Source organism: Apteryx rowi, unplaced genomic scaffold, assembly GCF_003343035.1.
Source record: "Apteryx rowi isolate R43461 unplaced genomic scaffold, aptRow1 scaffold_148, whole genome shotgun sequence".
Classification (NCBI taxonomy): Eukaryota; Metazoa; Chordata; class Aves; order Apterygiformes; family Apterygidae; genus Apteryx; species Apteryx rowi.
The window spans coordinates 1,085,385-1,104,486 of record NW_020447730.1 but is presented as its reverse complement, the minus strand read 5'-3'; the positions used below and the strand labels follow the sequence as shown (position 1 = coordinate 1,104,486).

The 19,102-nt window shown below is 40.3% G+C and overlaps 1 protein-coding gene across 2 annotated transcripts in view; it reads right to left on the bottom strand.

Moving 5' to 3' along the window:
• DENND3 (DENN domain containing 3) overlaps nt 1-18,298 on the bottom strand; it is a 40,710-nt gene extending 22,412 nt beyond the window's left edge. For both annotated transcript variants that reach the window (XR_003252295.1, XM_026058517.1), the window contains exons 1-9: nt 18,120-18,298; nt 12,611-12,884; nt 12,157-12,272; nt 11,498-11,637; nt 6,177-6,288; nt 4,543-4,662; nt 3,359-3,577; nt 1,887-2,008; nt 1,273-1,428 (exon numbers count right to left, since the gene is read on the bottom strand). Coding sequence is in view for 1 of the 2 variants with exons in the window: in XM_026058517.1 (XP_025914302.1) it covers nt 1,273-1,428; nt 1,887-2,008; nt 3,359-3,577; nt 4,543-4,662; nt 6,177-6,288; nt 11,498-11,637; nt 12,157-12,272; nt 12,611-12,884; nt 18,120-18,203 (1,343 nt within the window). In the remaining variant the exon portion in view is untranslated. The remainder of the gene's footprint in view (nt 1-1,272; nt 1,429-1,886; nt 2,009-3,358; nt 3,578-4,542; nt 4,663-6,176; nt 6,289-11,497; nt 11,638-12,156; nt 12,273-12,610; nt 12,885-18,119) is intronic.
• Between the last annotated feature and the right edge of the window lie 804 nt (nt 18,299-19,102).

Genomic DNA, 19,102 nt, shown 5'->3' with positions numbered 1-19,102 from the left:
TACAATATTGTGTTAATAAAGACAATACATGGAACCAAATTAGAATTTATCAGAAATGTTAAGCATAAATTATGAAAAGTTTCTGGAGCACAGATTTATGACAGATACTCATACTGACAAGAAAATCAAAGCAAACTGCACGTTCTTTTTTTTTTGTTGTTGCCAAAGTGCTGAATTTAATTTTTTAGGCTGCTATCAATTCCTTATCTAAGCATGGAGTACGACACGCTTAAAATCACTTATTTACTCTTCTTTTTTCTCACCCCTCCTCTTCCTCCCTTTTTTAATGCCTTTCACAGCAGCTTCATGGCACCTGACTGATAGCAACAACCACCCCGGTTAACTACAGAGATCAGTCACCAGATCACAAGGTGGGGATATGAGAGCAGAGTCACGAAGAAGCAGCAAGCCTCTCAGCAGTGTCTGCCGGCTAGGACAATTGAATCCATTTCTCCTAAGTGCAAAATATCCCTTTTTCACCGTCCTCACAGCGGTGCAGCTCTACAAGGCACTGGACTCACTCACATGACTATTGACAATAATCATTACAAAGATAAGAGTAAAATTGGTAGTTGGGTCATTGAATCTGGTTCCCCATTATTATACTATTTGATTTTCAATTTTATAGAATTTAATCTTAAAAGCTATTTAATCTATACCCCACACCATTGCTAAAATGTCACCCCACAACCACAGTCAATACCCAACTGTTCTTGGGCCAACACTGTCCTTGGGCTTAAACAGCTCTTCTCCCTCCTTCGTGTTCATTCTCATATGGTTGTGATCTGCAAATACCTCATCCCTTCTCAGCATTTGTTCAATTAGCCAAAATATGCCCTGGTCTTCTGATCTCCTGATCCTGCTGTCAGGATCTTCTCCCCTGTCTCAGTTTGAATTCATTTTTCTCTAGCACAAGTGACCAAGACAGTATCTACGAGACACAAATAAATACACATACTGAGTCTTAAACTCTTGTCAAGATACGAGGGCTGCACTTCCCTTCCTGGAATCTTCATATAAGAGATACCTAAGTTCAAAACTAGAATGGATTAAGCGAAGATGTCCTGGCAATGATATGCACCTGAATACATTAGTTATTGATATTCTGGCAGGCTAGCAGGACCTCCTTCTCGTATTCCCTCACGAAACTTAAGAGATTTACAAAATATCTATAAAGTAAGACAAAATAAGAGTATTTTCAGTGACAGTGGAAGTGTCCATCTTAACAAGTACCATGTGTTCACGTAATAAAAAAACACTGTACCCCCTTACCTGAAGATATTAACAATTAACTGCAAAGCAGTTTGCTGAACCTCACTGTTCAGTTTCTGCTGCCAAGCCCTTCTACGCATCTGGAGTTCGCCAAGATCTGTGCTGGCACCGAGATGGCAGAGCTCCAGATCATAATGCAGCTGAAGACTCTCCACTCTACACAAAAAAGAAGAAAATCATCAAGTTACATGCTAACACCATTTGTTTTCTTGTCATGTCTTTTAAAGAAAAAATCTTAAAGATCTCACACACCTTTCAGCTAGAGAAAGTACAAAAAGCAATTTACAAATGTTGACAAAACTAACAAGGTTCTTGGAATCTCACTAGTACACATAGATCATGGTGCATTCAGTTTTCAGTAAAAAAGAACAGCAAAGTTCAGAGAAAAATCTGTATCTGTAACCAAAAAGAAAGCAGCATTATGGGTATTACAGAATAATAGGGTTATGATTAAAGTTTCCTGTATATTAATTAAATGCAATCTTTAATTTGTCATCAGATGTAGTGTTTTCTATATGAATGAAATAATAATGATGAATAATACAAAATAAAAAACTTACAAAGAGGGACTAAGATATGCAACTATGATAAACACAGCTGCAGCTTCTTTTTACCTTTTTATGAAAGTTTCTGCTGCTTGTGCTGGAACATCTGGAATTTCAGGCTCCTCTTCARGTGTTTTTGAATGTGTAATATCCCCATTATCAATATTGATTAGAATTAAATCTTCAGCCTCCTTGTAATGGATAAAAATTGAATAATTAAAAATATATTTCTATTATAAAAGCATCTATTTCTTCTTTACATACTCCTGAGGCAATGAATTATTCCAGGAGGAAGATAAACTAGAACAGAATTGAACTACAAGATTATATTGATAACTAAACAATGATTTTCAAGAAAAATAAATGTCGTTAATTTAACAGATATTAAGGTCAGTACACAAACATTTGGTAACCTAATACGCTCTCTGTGTAGAATTAAATTAATACTAAATCTCTAAGCCCTTCCTTGAAAAGGAATACATATGAAGATATATACAAAATCATCTGAAAATTATTGCAAAGAAACTCCCTAAAAGCTGTCTCCATTCAGCCTTTACTTCTGTTCTTATTCTAAGGGGTGAGGTGGAGCGGGAAGGATTATACATTACAGCCTCAAACATGAGAGCACATATTAATGCAGGAAAGGTCACATGGAGGTAAATTCCGCATTGATCTCTCAGTTTGCAATTTTAAAAGTTCAGACTGTAACACAGTGTATAAAAAAAAATCTTCAAGTGATATCAAAGAAGATTAATCTGTACTTATTCATGATAATGAATAACTGAACAGACTGACCAGTTACAATTTGGCTTAGAGTCAGATCAGATGGATCAATATAATCAGATGGATTAATATAACAAACTTAGACAACTTTTCTGTGTTTGGTTTCCAACACTTGCAGGAAACCTATGCGACCACCCTCAAAAAATATATTTGTAAACCGCTCAACTGTGAAGCCAAGACACTTTTTATCATTTTGAGACACCAAAATATTATTTCCCATTGGAAGAGGCTTATTTAACTAAGATTCTGAAAGAAAAGAAGGAAAACGCAGAATAAATTCTGAAATTACATTCATTACACTGCTATTTTTCTTTTTGTCGAATACTCAAGTCCATCATGAGAAACAGCAGCACCAACACGGAGCATTTCCAAACTCATGCTCAGTTCTTAACCACATGCCTGGAAAAGGCACCTAACTCATCCCACACACCATTTTGAATAAAAGTAACCTCACCGATTTGAGGGGAAGCTATTTATATAAAAACTACATGCAAGCAGGGGTTTTCCCAGAAGGAAACCTGAACTCATAGAATTCAGGAATATATTATCCTGGAAAGAAAAGAAATCCAAGGGATACAGCAATAAGCTTTTTCCGAAAAGCCAGCAGTCACATCAATATGGCTCCATTAGTTTTAATTTCTTCACTTCTTACAGGCTCAAACGACAAAAACAAATTTCTGAGGTGCACCTGAAAGAAGCAAGGGACACACAGACGTGCTAAAACTGAACAGCAAGAGTGGTAATACTCTACGACATACCATGCTAACTTCTTCAAAATGATCAGTATGACATCCCATAAGAAAAGATGTCGGGGCCATTACAAAATCCAGCATTTGACGAGAGAGAATAGGCACAAAAGTGTGTTGCCACTGAAGAGGATGAAGGTACAGCATAAAGCATTCAGCCACGAGCGTCAGCAGGGCCCAGTCAGAAGAGAAGAAAACAATTCTCTGCTCAGTTAAAATACAGGTCATAATCTGGAAACAACAAAATAAAAAAATGTTTACAAAGAGTTATACCTAGAAAATACAATATACACGCAAATATTTTATCTGCTAGTGAAACGCAGCCTCACAAGTTCTGTCTGCTAATAACTACCTCACATATTCATAAACAAAAGTAATGTCCACTTAGAGAATTCTTATAAAATTCTCCAGAGATGAAAGCAGAAATGGAGAGAAAATTTAAGTGGCAGGCGAAGTCACTGAGAGTTTTGCCCCCAACATCAGCAAGGCCAGGATTTAGCTGGAAATGCTGGAAAGAACCGTCCCCTCTTTCTGTCACAGTGTTAGGCCTTTACAGCACCCAGATGAAGAATACGAGCAAACTAACGTCTGATTGATATCGAACACAAAGACCATCTAGGTTTTAGACATCTCAGCCAAATAATTCAGGATAGCAGCCAGTCAGATTCCTCATATCGCTGTTGGAGAGAGGTATCTGCACAGAGCAATTCGGGAAGCTATCTGGAGACAACTACTGTTTTCCGCTGATGTAGAGGGACCCAATGGCATCTGAACAGGTAAGCTAAAGTCTGCCTTTAAGCAGGGATTCAGTCCCTCTCTCACACATGAAAAGAAATCTTATGAATCTTCTAACCTTGCATTTTATGAGAATTCAAAATCAAATCTGTCAATCAGCTTGGGCATTTATATTTTAAAACGTATGCTTAAGAAATTTAGCATCCGTTGGTACACCACTACAGGAGAAACAAATCCAATATGCCTTAATCTAATCTGGCCATACATACCAAAATATCTTAATAAGAAATATACTTTATTGACAGTATCTCTAGAATACAGAACTAAGACTGTTCTGAATTGCTGGGTTTATAGTGTTTCTTGAGTAACTACAATAACTTTTTTTTTTTTTTTTTTAAATCACAGATCACCAGTACTGTCAATCTCAAACCCATTTTAAAGTATTTGTTAGCTGGTTTTACCTGCAGAACCTGCTCTGGCTTGAAACACAGCAACGGAAGATGAAGATCCAGGTCAATAATTGGACTGTCTGGATCCTCTCGTGAAGGAATTATTATTTGAAGCGGTTTCATATTAAATACCTGTTATAAGAGATGTTTTCCATTTACTTCTTTAATGAAAGTGTTCCCACAACACATTGTATTCATAATTTTAGCTCCAACCACAAAACATTCAGATTACTTGAGAGCAAAAAGACAGATATTTGCATACTGCAGAAAACTGGAAGAGAAACAGGGGAAATATTAAAAGACATTAGAACTAGTTCTAAAGATTAGCATGGACTTTGTTTCCTTTCATTCTCATAGGTTGTTTGGCTAATAAAGCCTACAGAAATGATGAAATATTCTTTTAACAGACTTATAAAAGCTGCTTTGTTATAAGCATAGTAAAATAATGGGATTTGTATCTATAGATACAACTGAGAAATCAAAGTATTGATAAAATCATACTAGAAATGGAAACGAGTGTATGAACAAAAGAACTCTGCATTGGTACTTAAGAAAGAAAAAGCCAAAACTAATGAGCTTTTTCAGTATTTCAAATATTCCAGCTCAAATCTCTGTGGGCCAGATCCTGCATGTTCTGTCATCTCAGCCCTTGGAAGCTGGTTTAGCAAATCAGTCAGACAATTCTCCAGCTATGCTATTTTTTCTCTGCCTCTAACACCTTTTCCAGGGTCAAGGAAAGCAGCAGAGGAAAGCGCACAGCTGAAGCACTGCTTCCCTAGAAGCCATTTCAGCCAGGCCAAAGAGAGCACGCTGAAATCATCAACTCGGCTAACACCTACCATGGCTTGGGAAGGGTTATAAAGAAGAAATATAGCCCACACATCTCAGCTTCTACACTGAATACAAACCTTTACGTGACTTTCTCCTCTCAGCTAGGTCTCCGGGTTGGCAGCAGCCAACCCACACACACACACCACAACGTTTAATCCACCACCCGCTGTTCTGCTTCCCCAAAACCATTCAGACACGAGAAGAAAACAAGTCCAGAGCTATACACATTGTTCCAGTAGCTTATTTCTTTGGCCCCTTATCTTTCACAGGGGCTATGCTACTTCTCAGGCACATGGCCAAACATACACCCATCCCATATTTTAGTCAAGTAATAGAGTTATGCAGTATACTGGGGTTTATACGTGCATATTCAGTGAGATGGCAATGGTACGCTGTTCATGCAAAAGGTAAGCTTCCAATCTTATGATAAAGGAATTATAGACTGGAGCTTCCAGCTGCCTTAAGCAGAGATTATGTGGGCTGCCCCTCCAGAGACCAGAAGCTATATTACGTTATCCCCTGGACTTGTCCAAGCATTACTGCAGACAGTACCTAGTTGGCATGAGCTGAATCCTTGCCAACAGGATACTAAAAACTAAACAGTAGAACCAATTGGTATGTCGAGGTGCAAGCCTGCATGCTGTGAACATCATTATTTGATCTGCTAATAACACACAGCCTTTATTTTCAGAGCATAGGTATTGACATCAATTTTATGCCAGCAGGTCAGCTCTGTTCCGACAGTGAAGAATTTTCTTTAAATTATACAAAGCAGCATCCTAGTACTTTACAATACATAATGTTAAGGTAATTACCAAGTGGAGTGGTCCTGGTGGAGGGCTGGGTATTAAAAATAACTTTGCTGCAAATTCTTTTATGTGCTCATCAACATCGAAATTCTTGAAAGGTCGCAGTTGCACTAGTAAGCTGAAATTAGATTATAGCAAATTATTTATAAATACTAACACACAAACAGAACTTTTTGCTGATAACCTAGAACTAAAAGGATTATTGGGAGCAATGAAGTTATTATTCTCAGCTAATTAATTTCTAATTTATTAGATACTTTAGTGGCTCCACTTAATTTTAATGATGCTGCTGTGCTGGAAGCACATTTCAAGTTTCTTCTACTTTCACACATAAAATACAGCTATATCACACATATCAGAGGATGAATTTAGCACACTGGGTCGCGTGGTGACAAGAGAGACCTAGAGGTGGAACGTAGCTAGACGAAGCGGCTTACAGATGTTGCTTTGAGAGCAACGCACCCACAGCTGCAACACAGCACCATGGGGTCTTCCATTGCATCAGGCGTCAGCTCTGGAATGAAAGCATCCATCACCCAAGCAACTGTTTTGGCAAAAAGGGTCAGAGGAAAAGAGAAGTTGTAGGTATAAAAGACGGACTTAACTGCAGAGGAACGCAAAGCAAGAAGCATACTCAGCATGAGGCCCTGCAGGCCTGCATGAACACTGCTCTTTGATATCATTCCTACACACACAAAGAACAAATACAGTTGTGCAAACCTGTCAAATATTTCTGTTCTGGACTCTATTACCTTAGCTGTTTCAAAGCCACAAAGGTCTAAAGGTTTATATTAAATGTCAGCCCAATTCATGAACATTTAAACATATACGATATTAAGACTGTAAACTGGTAAGTCCAACAGCATTAGTAAAATGTAACAATTAAGGAATTAAGCATCTGTAGCTGGAAAGGTTCAGTGTTTCATTCAATAAGTCTCATATGCATGTTTACAGCAAGAAATATCTATATATTTATATTCTTTAAAAAAAACCAACAGAAATATAAGCTTGCAGATTTATATGTAAAGAAATTAGGAGTTTAATAAGGTTATAATAGCCCTTGAGGTTTTATTTTGGTTCATAGTTTTACTGATTTCCTAAAGAAGAATATTTGCTCTTGGGGGAAAAAAGAGGTCTAGAAAGCAGCTGAATACATCAAGAGATATATAAGAATCCAGGACATCACATTTGTGTACGGAAGTTAAATTCCTGAATCAAAATATTTTGCCTTTATATTACTGAGCTTTTTAATGGATTAGAGAGATGTAAACATTTAGTAAATTCAGACTGCCCTGGGCTGACTGTTATGCCATTAAACATTTTCCCAAAAGTGGATAGTTTAAAAATTCTCAAAGAAAAGCAGACATTTTAATTCAGTACGCTGCCACATCTAATACATTACTAACAACATAAGCAGACCTATTCGTTTTTTTGAGACGAAAAAAACATATCAGCACATCCAGTAATTGTTACAACAGAAACAGCCTGACCCTGACACTGAATAAGCAGTAGACGTACAGAAGGGACAGTAAGAGCTTCTTAATCAGTACRCTGTGCCCATTAATGCAACGTAATAGCAGCTGACAGCCCTGCACTGCAAATGTCTGCTGTTATAAATGAAGTAATGCGTGAAACATTAAAGCAGGGAGCTAAGGAGTTTATGAACTCTCCATTACCTCTACTAACTGTCCGCAGAAAGGTTTTTCGGAAAGCGAGAACACCTAAGAATGGTTCTTTTGCACTGCCTCAGTGCCGTGAGCTATTTGCACACTTCCACCTTTTCTCGAGGCAGTTGAAAGGACTAACACACAGGCTGGAAGATTTACTGTTTTAGTGGAGCCTATTCACCCATCCGAGATGGCAGTTCCTCCAAAAGCAGATTACTGCCAGAAATATTTCACTTTACATGGAGTGTAACAGATTGGGGTAATAAAAATAAATAAATAAATAAAAGAAATTATGCAAAGTGCCAAAACCTCTCAATTTAAAACCCAATCTTTTCAAATAATCCTGTAGAGTAATTCAGCAGTGGCACTGTTGTGAAATGGTCTAGATTCATACTTGTTTACTTGGAGAGAGACATACACACTCTGTTCAAGTTGTTCTGCATTTGGAAGCACTGTACATTAGTAATATGTCAATTAATTATAAAATTAATGACACAGAATATGAAGATCTTCATCATTACGATAGAAGTTTGAAAGTTCCCTTTGTGGTTGGAGGCACCTTAAGGGATTTATAGTTTGACCTAGCCTCTGTATTTTAGTTTTGTCTCAGTTAGTTGTCAGTTGTGATTTCTACTATACTCTGCCATTTGAAAAAGGTTAGGAATGGGAATGCTCAGGATGATAAAATACCTTGGATGAATCTCTTAAATGAATACAAATACTACCCCAGTTATGAGCAATCCTGTTCACTGCAGGTCCTGGAGAAAACAAGCTGTGCATGGCAAAATTCTGGAGAAATATGAAATCTTTTGCTACAACAAGGATCCTGAGTGGAAGCAGAACCCCTTCAGATGCTGCTTCAACATCCAGCCTATAGTATCAATAATAAATAATATTTTTCCCCACTAACTCCCACCAGGAAAGGGCTACACACTAGCAATAGGTGGTTTCAAGTCCACCACCTAGTGTCTTTGAATCCTCAGACTTGCAGAACAATAAATCAGTTTAAACATCACTGAAGCATACCAAGGATATAAGACCTCTGTTGAAAGTGTTATTGTTTGTTAAGTGCATATTCTTTCTCCATTAGAACATTTATTTAATTAAGTTTATAATCCACTGCCCTCTGATTACAGCTAAGACCTCTGAAATGAAAATAACTCTAATACCCTTTCTGGTTTACAGGAAGACAATGTTAAAATTTTGTTAGGTTACAAAAAGGTGAAAAATCACCAACTATAAGGTGCACTATGCTCAAAAGACATCCCCGAGGTCTTGTTTATTATAGTTGCTTATATTCCACCCAGAGCAGCCGCACATCCCACTAGCTAATTGCTTTGTGCCACATGGAAGAAAAAAAAAAATGCAGTAATGCAACCAAAACAAACAAAGGAAAATGCTACCTCTCCACCCCTTCCTCTCCTCCCACTTAAATTTACTCTGGCAAAGTAAAATACATACTGTGTTCACACACACAAAAAAAAATAAGGGCAGGCATTCTGAACTTATCTATCAAATGATATCAAAGAAAAAAAACATTGTGATAATGACTTTAAAAAAAATACAGAAGAAAACAACATGGAAACATTATCTGTTGATTTTCCAGTAGAGCAGGAAACGTGAACACCAAAAACAGCTTTGTCACTTCATTCTCCCCACTCCTTTCAGTTAAACAGACTTTGATCAAGTCTTTAAACTCATATCCAGTTACAGCTGCTAACATGGACGGAGGAGAGCTGTGCGCCTGTACAACAAATTCCACTGTCATATAACCAGGACTACACACAATACTAACATGGAAGGCTATTACCGTACAGATCTCCTTTGTAATTAGTCACATATTTATAAATCACCTAGAACTTAGCAGGCAGGTTACTGATAAATTTGAACCCCCCTTATTAACCAATACAGACTCAGCCTAAGGGGGAAAGCCATCCACAGCATTTAGCTCAGGGGCTAACGTTTTGAGTATATGCGGAAACCTATTATGGACGATCAAAGCAGAGATGCTTAATCATGATGTTTAAAATACCCACCCTGAGGCAGACGTTTGCATCTCAGGAGAGTTGACTCCATCTCCAAATTTCTTTCAGGCTAGTTCCTGTCTGCTCTGAACAAATACGAGACGCCCTGAAATGTTTTTGTAACCTCTCGAATTTTCCTTGCTTTTCCTGAACGTTTTCCCTCCTCTCCCTTAGTGGGCTGTTTAAAAATCTGTTCACAAATTGCCCGCTTCTCTGAAGTGAGACATCTGTGAACTGGGAGGAGAAATGACTCACTTATGAATATACTATATAAACCACTGATGAGCACCACAACCATAAAGCTGAATCTATGCTATTTCCCTCCCAGTGGAAAGCTAGCGCACAGTAGGCCCCAAAGAGATTAAGTTCACAAGTATAAAAGAAGCATGAATCTTATTATAAAGACTGTATATAAAAGGCAAAGTACCATAAGGCATAAAGATTTAAGGTTTTGCTCCCACAGTAGCTCAGCTATACAGCTCTAACAATTACACATACAGATTAGCACTTGCTGGAGATTTGAGACTTAAAAAAGCAGCAATGAATCAGCTCCTGCAATACCGAGGGCTGATGTAGCTGACTTAAACTTGAAAAGTAGAAAAAGTGATCTGGCCAGAAAAGGGAGAAAGGGAGACATACATTTCCTTTTTATTTTACTGAGGATCTTGATTTTGCACAAATTCATAAATAGCTGGTTTCCATCACGTCAAAGCCTGTTTTCCACATTAAACCCCTTGCCTAACGCTTTGAAAATGACAGAGTAGCACCAGCATGAACGCCAGCAGTGTGTTTGCTCCTGCTTAAGAGCAGTCAACAGTCACTTGTTTCTGATAACAGTTTTTTTAAAGGCAACTTCTGAACTGCCAGTAGGAAGGTGCTGCTGTGCACCTCCAGGGCTCTCCTCATCTAAACCAGGGAGAGCCAGCGAGCGCTGCAGCCAGATCCAGGAACAGGTACGCAGGGTGGGGAAATGAGTGCTCAGACCTCATCCTGGTACAGAGTCAGGCTAGGGGCTAGCTACGCCCCCGCGGCCAGCGCCCAGGAAGCTCTCCTGAGCTCTGAAGTTTAGAAGCAGCTTCACAACCTGAGAAACAGCCCCAAAAAATGCTGTTATTTGCTCACCTGCTCAGCATAGGGACAGTAGGCAGAAACAAATCGGAAGAGTTCAGCTCTGATGCAAAACCCTAGCACCTTTGAGCTTACATGTAAAATACTACCTGCTGAAGAAAACACCTGCAAAAGCAAACCATCTGACCTCAAATTTAACTCTACAGAGTTCGTCTGGAATTCAGTGAAAAAACTTCTTTCGCCTTTGGACAACAGAAGGTCTGTAAATGCAGATTATCCAGTAATAACCAAATGTATAAAGACAGGCTCCCTGGTGCAAGGAGCTTTTAATCCACTTCGAAAGAAGAACATATGAATTTTCCTTGATATTTATAACTTACTTTTTCTTACCGTCTAGGTACCATTCACATGACATTTCTCCTCTCCTTTGCCTCACATCTCATGCCATCTTAACTTAAAATTAAGTCCAGTTTTACCATCATGCAGCTATCACACACATAATGCAAATTCATGTACTAAAACCTGCATAGTTATTTCTAGCAGAAACACAGAGGAAAGCAATTCTTACCAAGACAGGCAGTCCTTGAGGGCATTAAAATATGGATATCTGGATATAACACAAATGGCAAATGGTACAAAACAGGCAAGCGTTTTCCCAGTCTGCACGGATTCCCACTGCTCCTGCCCATTTGAGGAAATACAGCCATCCTACAAGAAAACTACAGATTAACGTGTTGACGTTAATCATGAATTTATGGCTAATATTTTCAGGAGAACATAAGAGATATGATACCCAATTCCCACTAAATTTCAAGGGAATTTGTATGCCTATCTCCCTTAAGCTCTTCAGAAAAATTTCAGCCTACAAGACTTCAACACATATATTAAAATTTTTTTTAGCGCACAAGACACTTACCAAGAACACAGGGTACAATCATCACACAAATATTCTTAGAACTAAAAACATGCCCAAAGGCCAAAGTCTGCTCTTAAAAAAATTAAGTCAAAACTCCTAATTGAAATCCGTAACAGTTGTTCCCAAGTACTTTGGAACAGCATTGCATTAAATAAGAGTGCCGATATAAAGTACAATTTGTTCTCTGTTCCTACTAGCATAAAAACATAATTGTTAACTAAGTTCAGAAATTAAACTTGCCATTATTTTCAATGTGTTTTATTTTATATCTTTTAATAYGTTTTAATAAAAGCATAAGTCAAATAACATACTTGCATAGGCTGGTAGTACTGTGCAACGACACCATATGTTCTGTTACCGCAGACATCTGTGAAGACCAGGAAATGAATGTGGTCCTCTTTTGATTCAGAAGCTAAATAAAGTCCTCCTGTAATTAAGGCAGAAACTTTTTATAACTACATATATACTGACAGCCGCTTGAAAAATGATTAGTCATGACAAGTATTGCACATTTCCACTGAATATCAAGAGAAACGTCTCATTTTAAGGGACTCAAATGCACATATACAATCTATTTAATCTAAGAATTATTATATGAATGTTGTAAGCCACACTTTACTGAAGAAGCAAAAGTATTACCTAACATTTTTGCACTTTAAATGGCAAAATACAACAGATGGGCTTTGGATTTTTTTTGTTTTTCTTAATCTATCTATCTATATTTAAAAAAACAGTTCTCAGTAAGAAGAGAGAACTCCACAGTACCTGGGAAGCATAGCTGTGGCAAACCAATAAGATCAATGTCCTTTGGAACTGTAATTTCTTCAGTATCAGCTGCTTTCTGGTCCCCATGGAGACTCTTCACATTCTCAATCTTTGGTCTCTCTTTCTTCTTTCGGAAAGACCGACGTTTACTTTTATTCAAGTTACTACTTGTATTAATCACCTGAATATCATCTTTACTGATAAATGGAGGCACAAATACAGAAAGAACTTCTGGATCAAGGGGAGGGAGGTTTTTGGGTTTCCTCTGAGTACCCTATAAAAACAAAATATATATGTTAATACATGAAGTTGACACTCATCCTGCTAATTTTTTAAATTGTTGTTATTCCTGTTTTCTCTCTAGTCCTAGAACTGTGAATTTTTAACGCGTTTTTTCTCCTTCCTAAATTCTTCATGTTTCCTTCTAATTTCTTGTTTGAAATACGTTAATACAATGTGAATACTCTTGTCATTTTCAGTAGGCAAAGAAATGTTCTTCATCATTCAAAACACACTATATCAGTAGTCCACCTTTGGCATAATAAAACTAACAAATAGCAAATAAGATGCTTCCTTCTTTGAAGCACTAGGATTAAGCATAAATTATATCTAAAATAAAAACTGGTAGTAAGAGAAACCTGGCAACAAATAAATGAAAACAAGCAGAGAAAGCTGAACTCCCCAGATACGTCTTTGTTCAATTTTCGGAAAAGCTACATGTTTACTCAGAATAAGCTTTACAGGAAAACAACTTTCACAAGACAAACTTTTAACTTCATAAGGCAATTAAGAAAGTCCGTGAAAAAAAAAAAAAAATTATAATAAACACAGGACATTGTAAAATACCAGGTCATGAAAATTTTTGCATGTACTGATGGAGAGTAGAACATATATCCCAAGATTAGGTATGAAATTACAAAATTCCATAATACACAGCTTTGTAAAGTATTACTGTGCTAAAAGTCCTTGCTGTTTCACTTCAAAAAAACCTTTGGAGGAATTAATCAGAAGAGGAGATTCCCATGGACTTGGGAGTGCTTATTTTATTCTTTACAGTGAGACAGATGCAAGTAGCTGCATTTTGAAATACTTCTTCATAATTTTAACTCATTCTACTGGCCAAAAAAAAAAAAATCAAGTAAAGGCTTCGTTTAATCAAAGGATATTTGGAGACAGGAAAGGCGAGTCTCACTGTGGCTAAAAATGCTTTGCTGTGTGTTCAGTCTTTGCTAACCGATTCCAGAATAGATGAAGCATACATTTCACTTCTTACTTTCACCTTTAGATATAATGCAACAGTATTATTTGCATTTAAGTTATTCCTTGAGAACCACTGCTAGCCTTTTTCCCCACTTTTTAAAGCAGCTACAACATACAAAGCTCTACTGCTTCACTGAAGCCCAGTCTTCTTCCATCAAAGTTTTGGAACAGAAAGTCTCAGCTTATTTGTCCTAGTAGATGAGCCCACCAGTACTTTTCCTCACATTCGAACATCATAGGAAAAGCAAGGAGGAATACTTATCCTCATGATATATTAGTTATTGTATCTATAATAGTGTACTTGAAAGAAAATACTTTAAAAAAATAGAGTGAAAAAATATTCTTTTACAGAACGCACAAAGTCTGAACTAGAAAGAAAAGATGAACTAGTGGAAAAGATAAACGTTCAGACAAGTATCCATTGGGTTATTCCAAAGATAACAATAACTTTAAAAAAGCATGTTACAGCTTGGGGAACCCAATGCTATATCCTGACGCACTAAGAGCTTCAAGCATCGTTTTCCTTAGTTGGCAGCTGACATCCGTTTCAACTGAAGAAACTGGGAACAGAGATAAATCCAGCATAATCACTCTCAAACAGCATGCTGCTAAACATTTCAGAAGGAAATTAAGAATTAAGGTTAAGCCCTGAGGCTGTTAAGTAAGAAAAACACAGACCTCCTTGCATAGTAGCACTTACTTGGCAGATCGGCCCTGCAGAGGGTTTAATACAAAGTTGCTTCGACAAGGCAATCCCTGACTTGCACTGAAGGCATCTCTTTGCTACAAAGTGCTGGATTATAGCCAGCGATTTAACAGCCTCACAGTGTAACAGCCTCTAAAAGGGCASGTCCTTGATGTCTTGGACTACAACAGAAGCATTAAGCACCAACTTTTTCACAGAACGGCATTGCCAGCGCTGCCACTGACCCAGTGACCCAGTTGTCAGCATTCAAGTCAGCTCATATTAACTTCCATGGCCAAAGTAGTCTTTTTCTTTTTTCTTTTTTTTTCTTTTTAATCTTCTCAGTTCAGGGATAGTGGACAAGCCACAAGAGAACAATCTTCACTTGTCTCTACTATTCTTTGAACATTTTATATTCTCTGCTTCTACTGTCACTTCTTCATTTTGGAAGGCTTCTCTTCTAACCGTTGCTTTTTGCTATCAAATGTCCTTGAAGTATACTTTCCTTATAAACACTAATGCCTTTTCTTCCCTGTAATTTTGCAAGATCCCCAAAGTCAGTGATCATATTCCAACACTATTTACTTATTATGCTCCTGTGACAATGGTGCTGTACAGGACACAGATAGGAGACAGGCTTGTTACAATGACCACACTATTTTGGACACAAACAAGAAGCAGTGTGCTGGAACCACAGAATGGAGCGGAGCTCAGTTATTTGTTGTTATCCGTGATCTTGTTCTCTTCTCCCCGTCACTGAAAAAAGTTAACTAAATTTAGAACGTTAGGAAAGAAATTACTTCTTTAAGGAACAGTTTGGCAGGGAATATTACGAAGTCTCAGAAAACTTTGGTTAGAAGGGACCTCAGGAGTTCTTTAGTCCAACCCTTTGCTCAAAGCAGTGATAATTTCAAAGTTAGATCAGGTTGATCTGGGCCTCGTCCAGTCAAGTTTCAAAAATCTCTTATGAAGGAAATTAAAGAGCCTCCCTGGGGAACCTGCACTAGTGCTTAATCACTCTCAGGATGAAAACTTTTCTCCTTATATGCAATCAAAATTTCCCTTGCTGCAGCTTGTGACTGTTACTTTTCACCCTTCAACCTCTGAGAAGAGTCTGTCATCTCTGTAATCTCCCACCCCGCTTTTAAGCGATGAAAGTTGCAGTTAGATCTCCTCTTAGCTTTCTCTTCTCCAGGTTCCCTCAGTCCACCCCTTTTCCAACATGTTCTCCAGCCATCAGATATCTTAGGCTCCTTCTTCTGGTCTCCCTGCAGCTTATCAGTAGYTCTCCTGCATCAAGGTGCCCAAAACAGGGACAGTATTCCCAATGTGCCTCAGGAGCGCTAAGCAAATGGGTATAATCACTTTCCTTATCTGCTAGCTAGACTCCCGATAACACAGGCCAATATGCGGTTAGCTTTCACTGCCACAAGTGCACACTGCTCACTAATGTTTGATCACAACATGTTTATTGTGCACTGCATGACATCTCATTTCCAGTGAACCATTACAGAAAAAGGCAAAAAATTGATTAAGGGATTACAGAATTAGCCAGGTCAGAAAACAAGATACAGACGTCGGAAGAGACAAGATTTGCACCACCGCCTGYGGTAGATACAGAACCCAGGGATGGAGCAATTAGGAGATCTGAGGATGGCAGATAACTTGCATGTAACACTTGCCAAGTCAAAACCCAGCTTCTTATCTGAGGCCAGCTTGGGGGAAAAAAGCCTTATCAAAGATGGCTCTACAATCTTCGTTATTTTACATCCCATTCTGACAAAATGCACACTCCCAACACTAAAAACGTCTTCTCTAGCTGAAAATAGCTGTCTGACCTCTTCAGATTGAAATCTTACAGGGACAATGATCTTGACAATAAGGACAATTAACGAATGACAGCACGGAAACTTAAGATCAGTATCATGAGCTTCCCTGCAAAACCATATGTGTTTTTGCTCCTGTTCCCGGAAACCACACTGGCAACAGATCAGTCAGCTAAACCTTTTCCTACTTTGGGAGTGGTTTAAATATCATGCTCCCGCTGACTTCACTGTTCCATATTGCAATAAAATTTAAAATGCACAACACACTTTCATGACCAAGATTTTAAGCACTTTCAAATTTTTACCCTGTTCTCTGTAAATATCATCAGGTGTCTTCTTTCTGCATTTGCCAAAATTGGACACAAACCACATGCCACCATTTCCTTGTGTAACTAGTGCTGGGAAGGAAAAGGATGTGGTATAAAAATCTACAAACTTGCCCTAAGACCGTGACTAAAATCTCTGTGGTGCAACAGCTTGCAGTGATGTTACTATAGTAATACTCAACGTGCTCGGAGAATACTTTCGTTTCTGACACTACATTTGCTATCCAGAGCAAAGAGAGGATTCAAAACAGGTAGAGCGATCAGAACAGGGTTCCATCTTTGGGGGCCAATTTCCTATTTGTGGTTCAACAGGTTTTTTGGAAGCAGTGAGATCTGGAGTATACAGTATGAAAGCAGTATACAGTCGATTGAAAAGAAAAAAAGTGCCCATTTTAGGTTTACTTCTCAAGCAGATGTCGTAAGAACACACACACGCCTATTTCAAAATAAGTGGGTGGTGACTTTTATGGCCCGACTACTTCCCTAATTTGAATATATACGTGAGTGACATTCCATAAATGGAATCACTCGTTAGCCAATGTCAGTTAGGAAGCTCCCAAGTGAGTGAACAGCCACAAGTCTGACAAAGACCTTTTTATCGAACGCCCTTGGAGCGCGCAACCAAATTCAAGTTCAAGCGAGACAAGCGAGATCCGTGGGAGCAAGAGCTCATCGGGCAGACAGCACGGACAGCCCTAACGAAACCTTCTGCACATTTTAATAAAGTCAAGGAGAGGCCTTTAATTGTTAATTCACATGGGACGCTGCTCACTATAAACAAATTATTAAACCAGTCGTTCAAAACAGAAGCCAACCTATCGACTTCTACCTTACCTGAACTGAGCAGGTTCTGCCAAATTCAGGGCACGTAATGACTCCCAGGGCAGTCTCGATACAGGGATTTCACCCTTTTTGTTGTCCTAAGGATAAAAGCCACCAGGCTTTACTCCCCTCTCTTTAGCTTTCACCTCCACCAGAGGATGGGCAAAGAGATATTACCCAGGAAAGGCTACRCACCGTTCAAGCATTTTGCTGGCTGCTTCGGCTTATATAAGGCTSGTGTTCACCTAAGCTCAACTCCTCACAAAAAGTTTAAGTTTCTACTTGAAGTCTCTACCAAGTTATTCCCGCCCTATCGTTGGTCTCCTGTCAAAGGAGGGGTTTTAACCAACTTTTAAAGCGTTTCTGCTCAGTCAGACCACAGCAACAACAAGGCAAGCCAGCGGTTTTACTGAAGTAAGGAGGGGCAGAGCTGACCCGGCTCGGACCCAGGTTAAACCCCCGTCAGGGCGCGCGGCCACCGCCCCGCGCAGGCAACCGGGAGCCGTTAAACGGCCGCAGCCGGCGGCAACGGCCGRTCCCGCGCTCCCGGGGCCGCGGGTTCGAGCCCGCCCTCCGACCCCTCGGCTCACCTGCAGGAGCGCCCGCACCCTCTCGCCGGGCACTCCGACCAGCAGGCAGATCTCCAGCAGGCCCGAGGGCAGCACGTCCTCCATGGCACAGCGGGGCAGCGGCCGGCGGCCGGGCGCCGACGGCTCCTTCGCCCAGGAGCCGCCCAGCTCCTCCCTGCGGGCCGGGCCGCGGCGGCCACCCCCTCCCGCGAGCAGGCGCGCGCCCCCCCCCCCTTCCCCGGGGCCTCCAAACGCTCGGAGATGGCGACTCCCTCTTTGATTGGCCATCTGCCCCCTCTGTCTGCAGGCTGCGGCCAATCAGAGYCGCGCCGCGCCTTGGCACCGCCCCCCCCCGCGCGCCCTGTGGAGACGAAGCTCCCGCCGCGCGCGCCGGAGGCGCCGTTGGGCCTGTGAGGGGCTGTGGCGACCGTTGGTGCGCAACTCTCCCTCCCTCCCTGCCCGCCGGGACGGCCCTCGGGGAGGCCGCTTCCCGCCCCGAGGGGAAACCCGCTGCTTTCTCCCCGCCAGCCGCGAGGCTGGGGACTGCGGGGAGGTGGAGGCGCCTCGGGCCCGTCCCGGTGCTTGGCCGGGAGGGGGGGGAAGTCACGGCCTGGCCCCGTGCTGCGAGGCCTCGCCGCTCGCCTCCTGTTTGCTCCGGGTGACTCAGCAGGGTGCGTGAGCGCCGTTAAGCGAGAGCCTTTTCTTTATAACCTGTCACGGTTTCAGCGAGCTGGGAGCTGACGGCAGGCTGCGTGGCGCCCTCGCCTCCAGAGCGGCGGGTTTCGCGGACGGCGCTGCCCACGCAGCGGAGAAACGACCGCCGGGACGCYGTGATTTCTTGTTGAGCTCTTTAATCAAAGCAGGCAATTAGTCACCCGGTCTGYGATGGCTCTGAATAGGTCTTCGCTGAGGGGAATGCGTTTCCCCTGGGATCGGTGCATTTTACCGTAAGGCACCTAAAACCGTAGAGAGAYGTTTCTGTGAAACTGAAGAGACCAAATGCA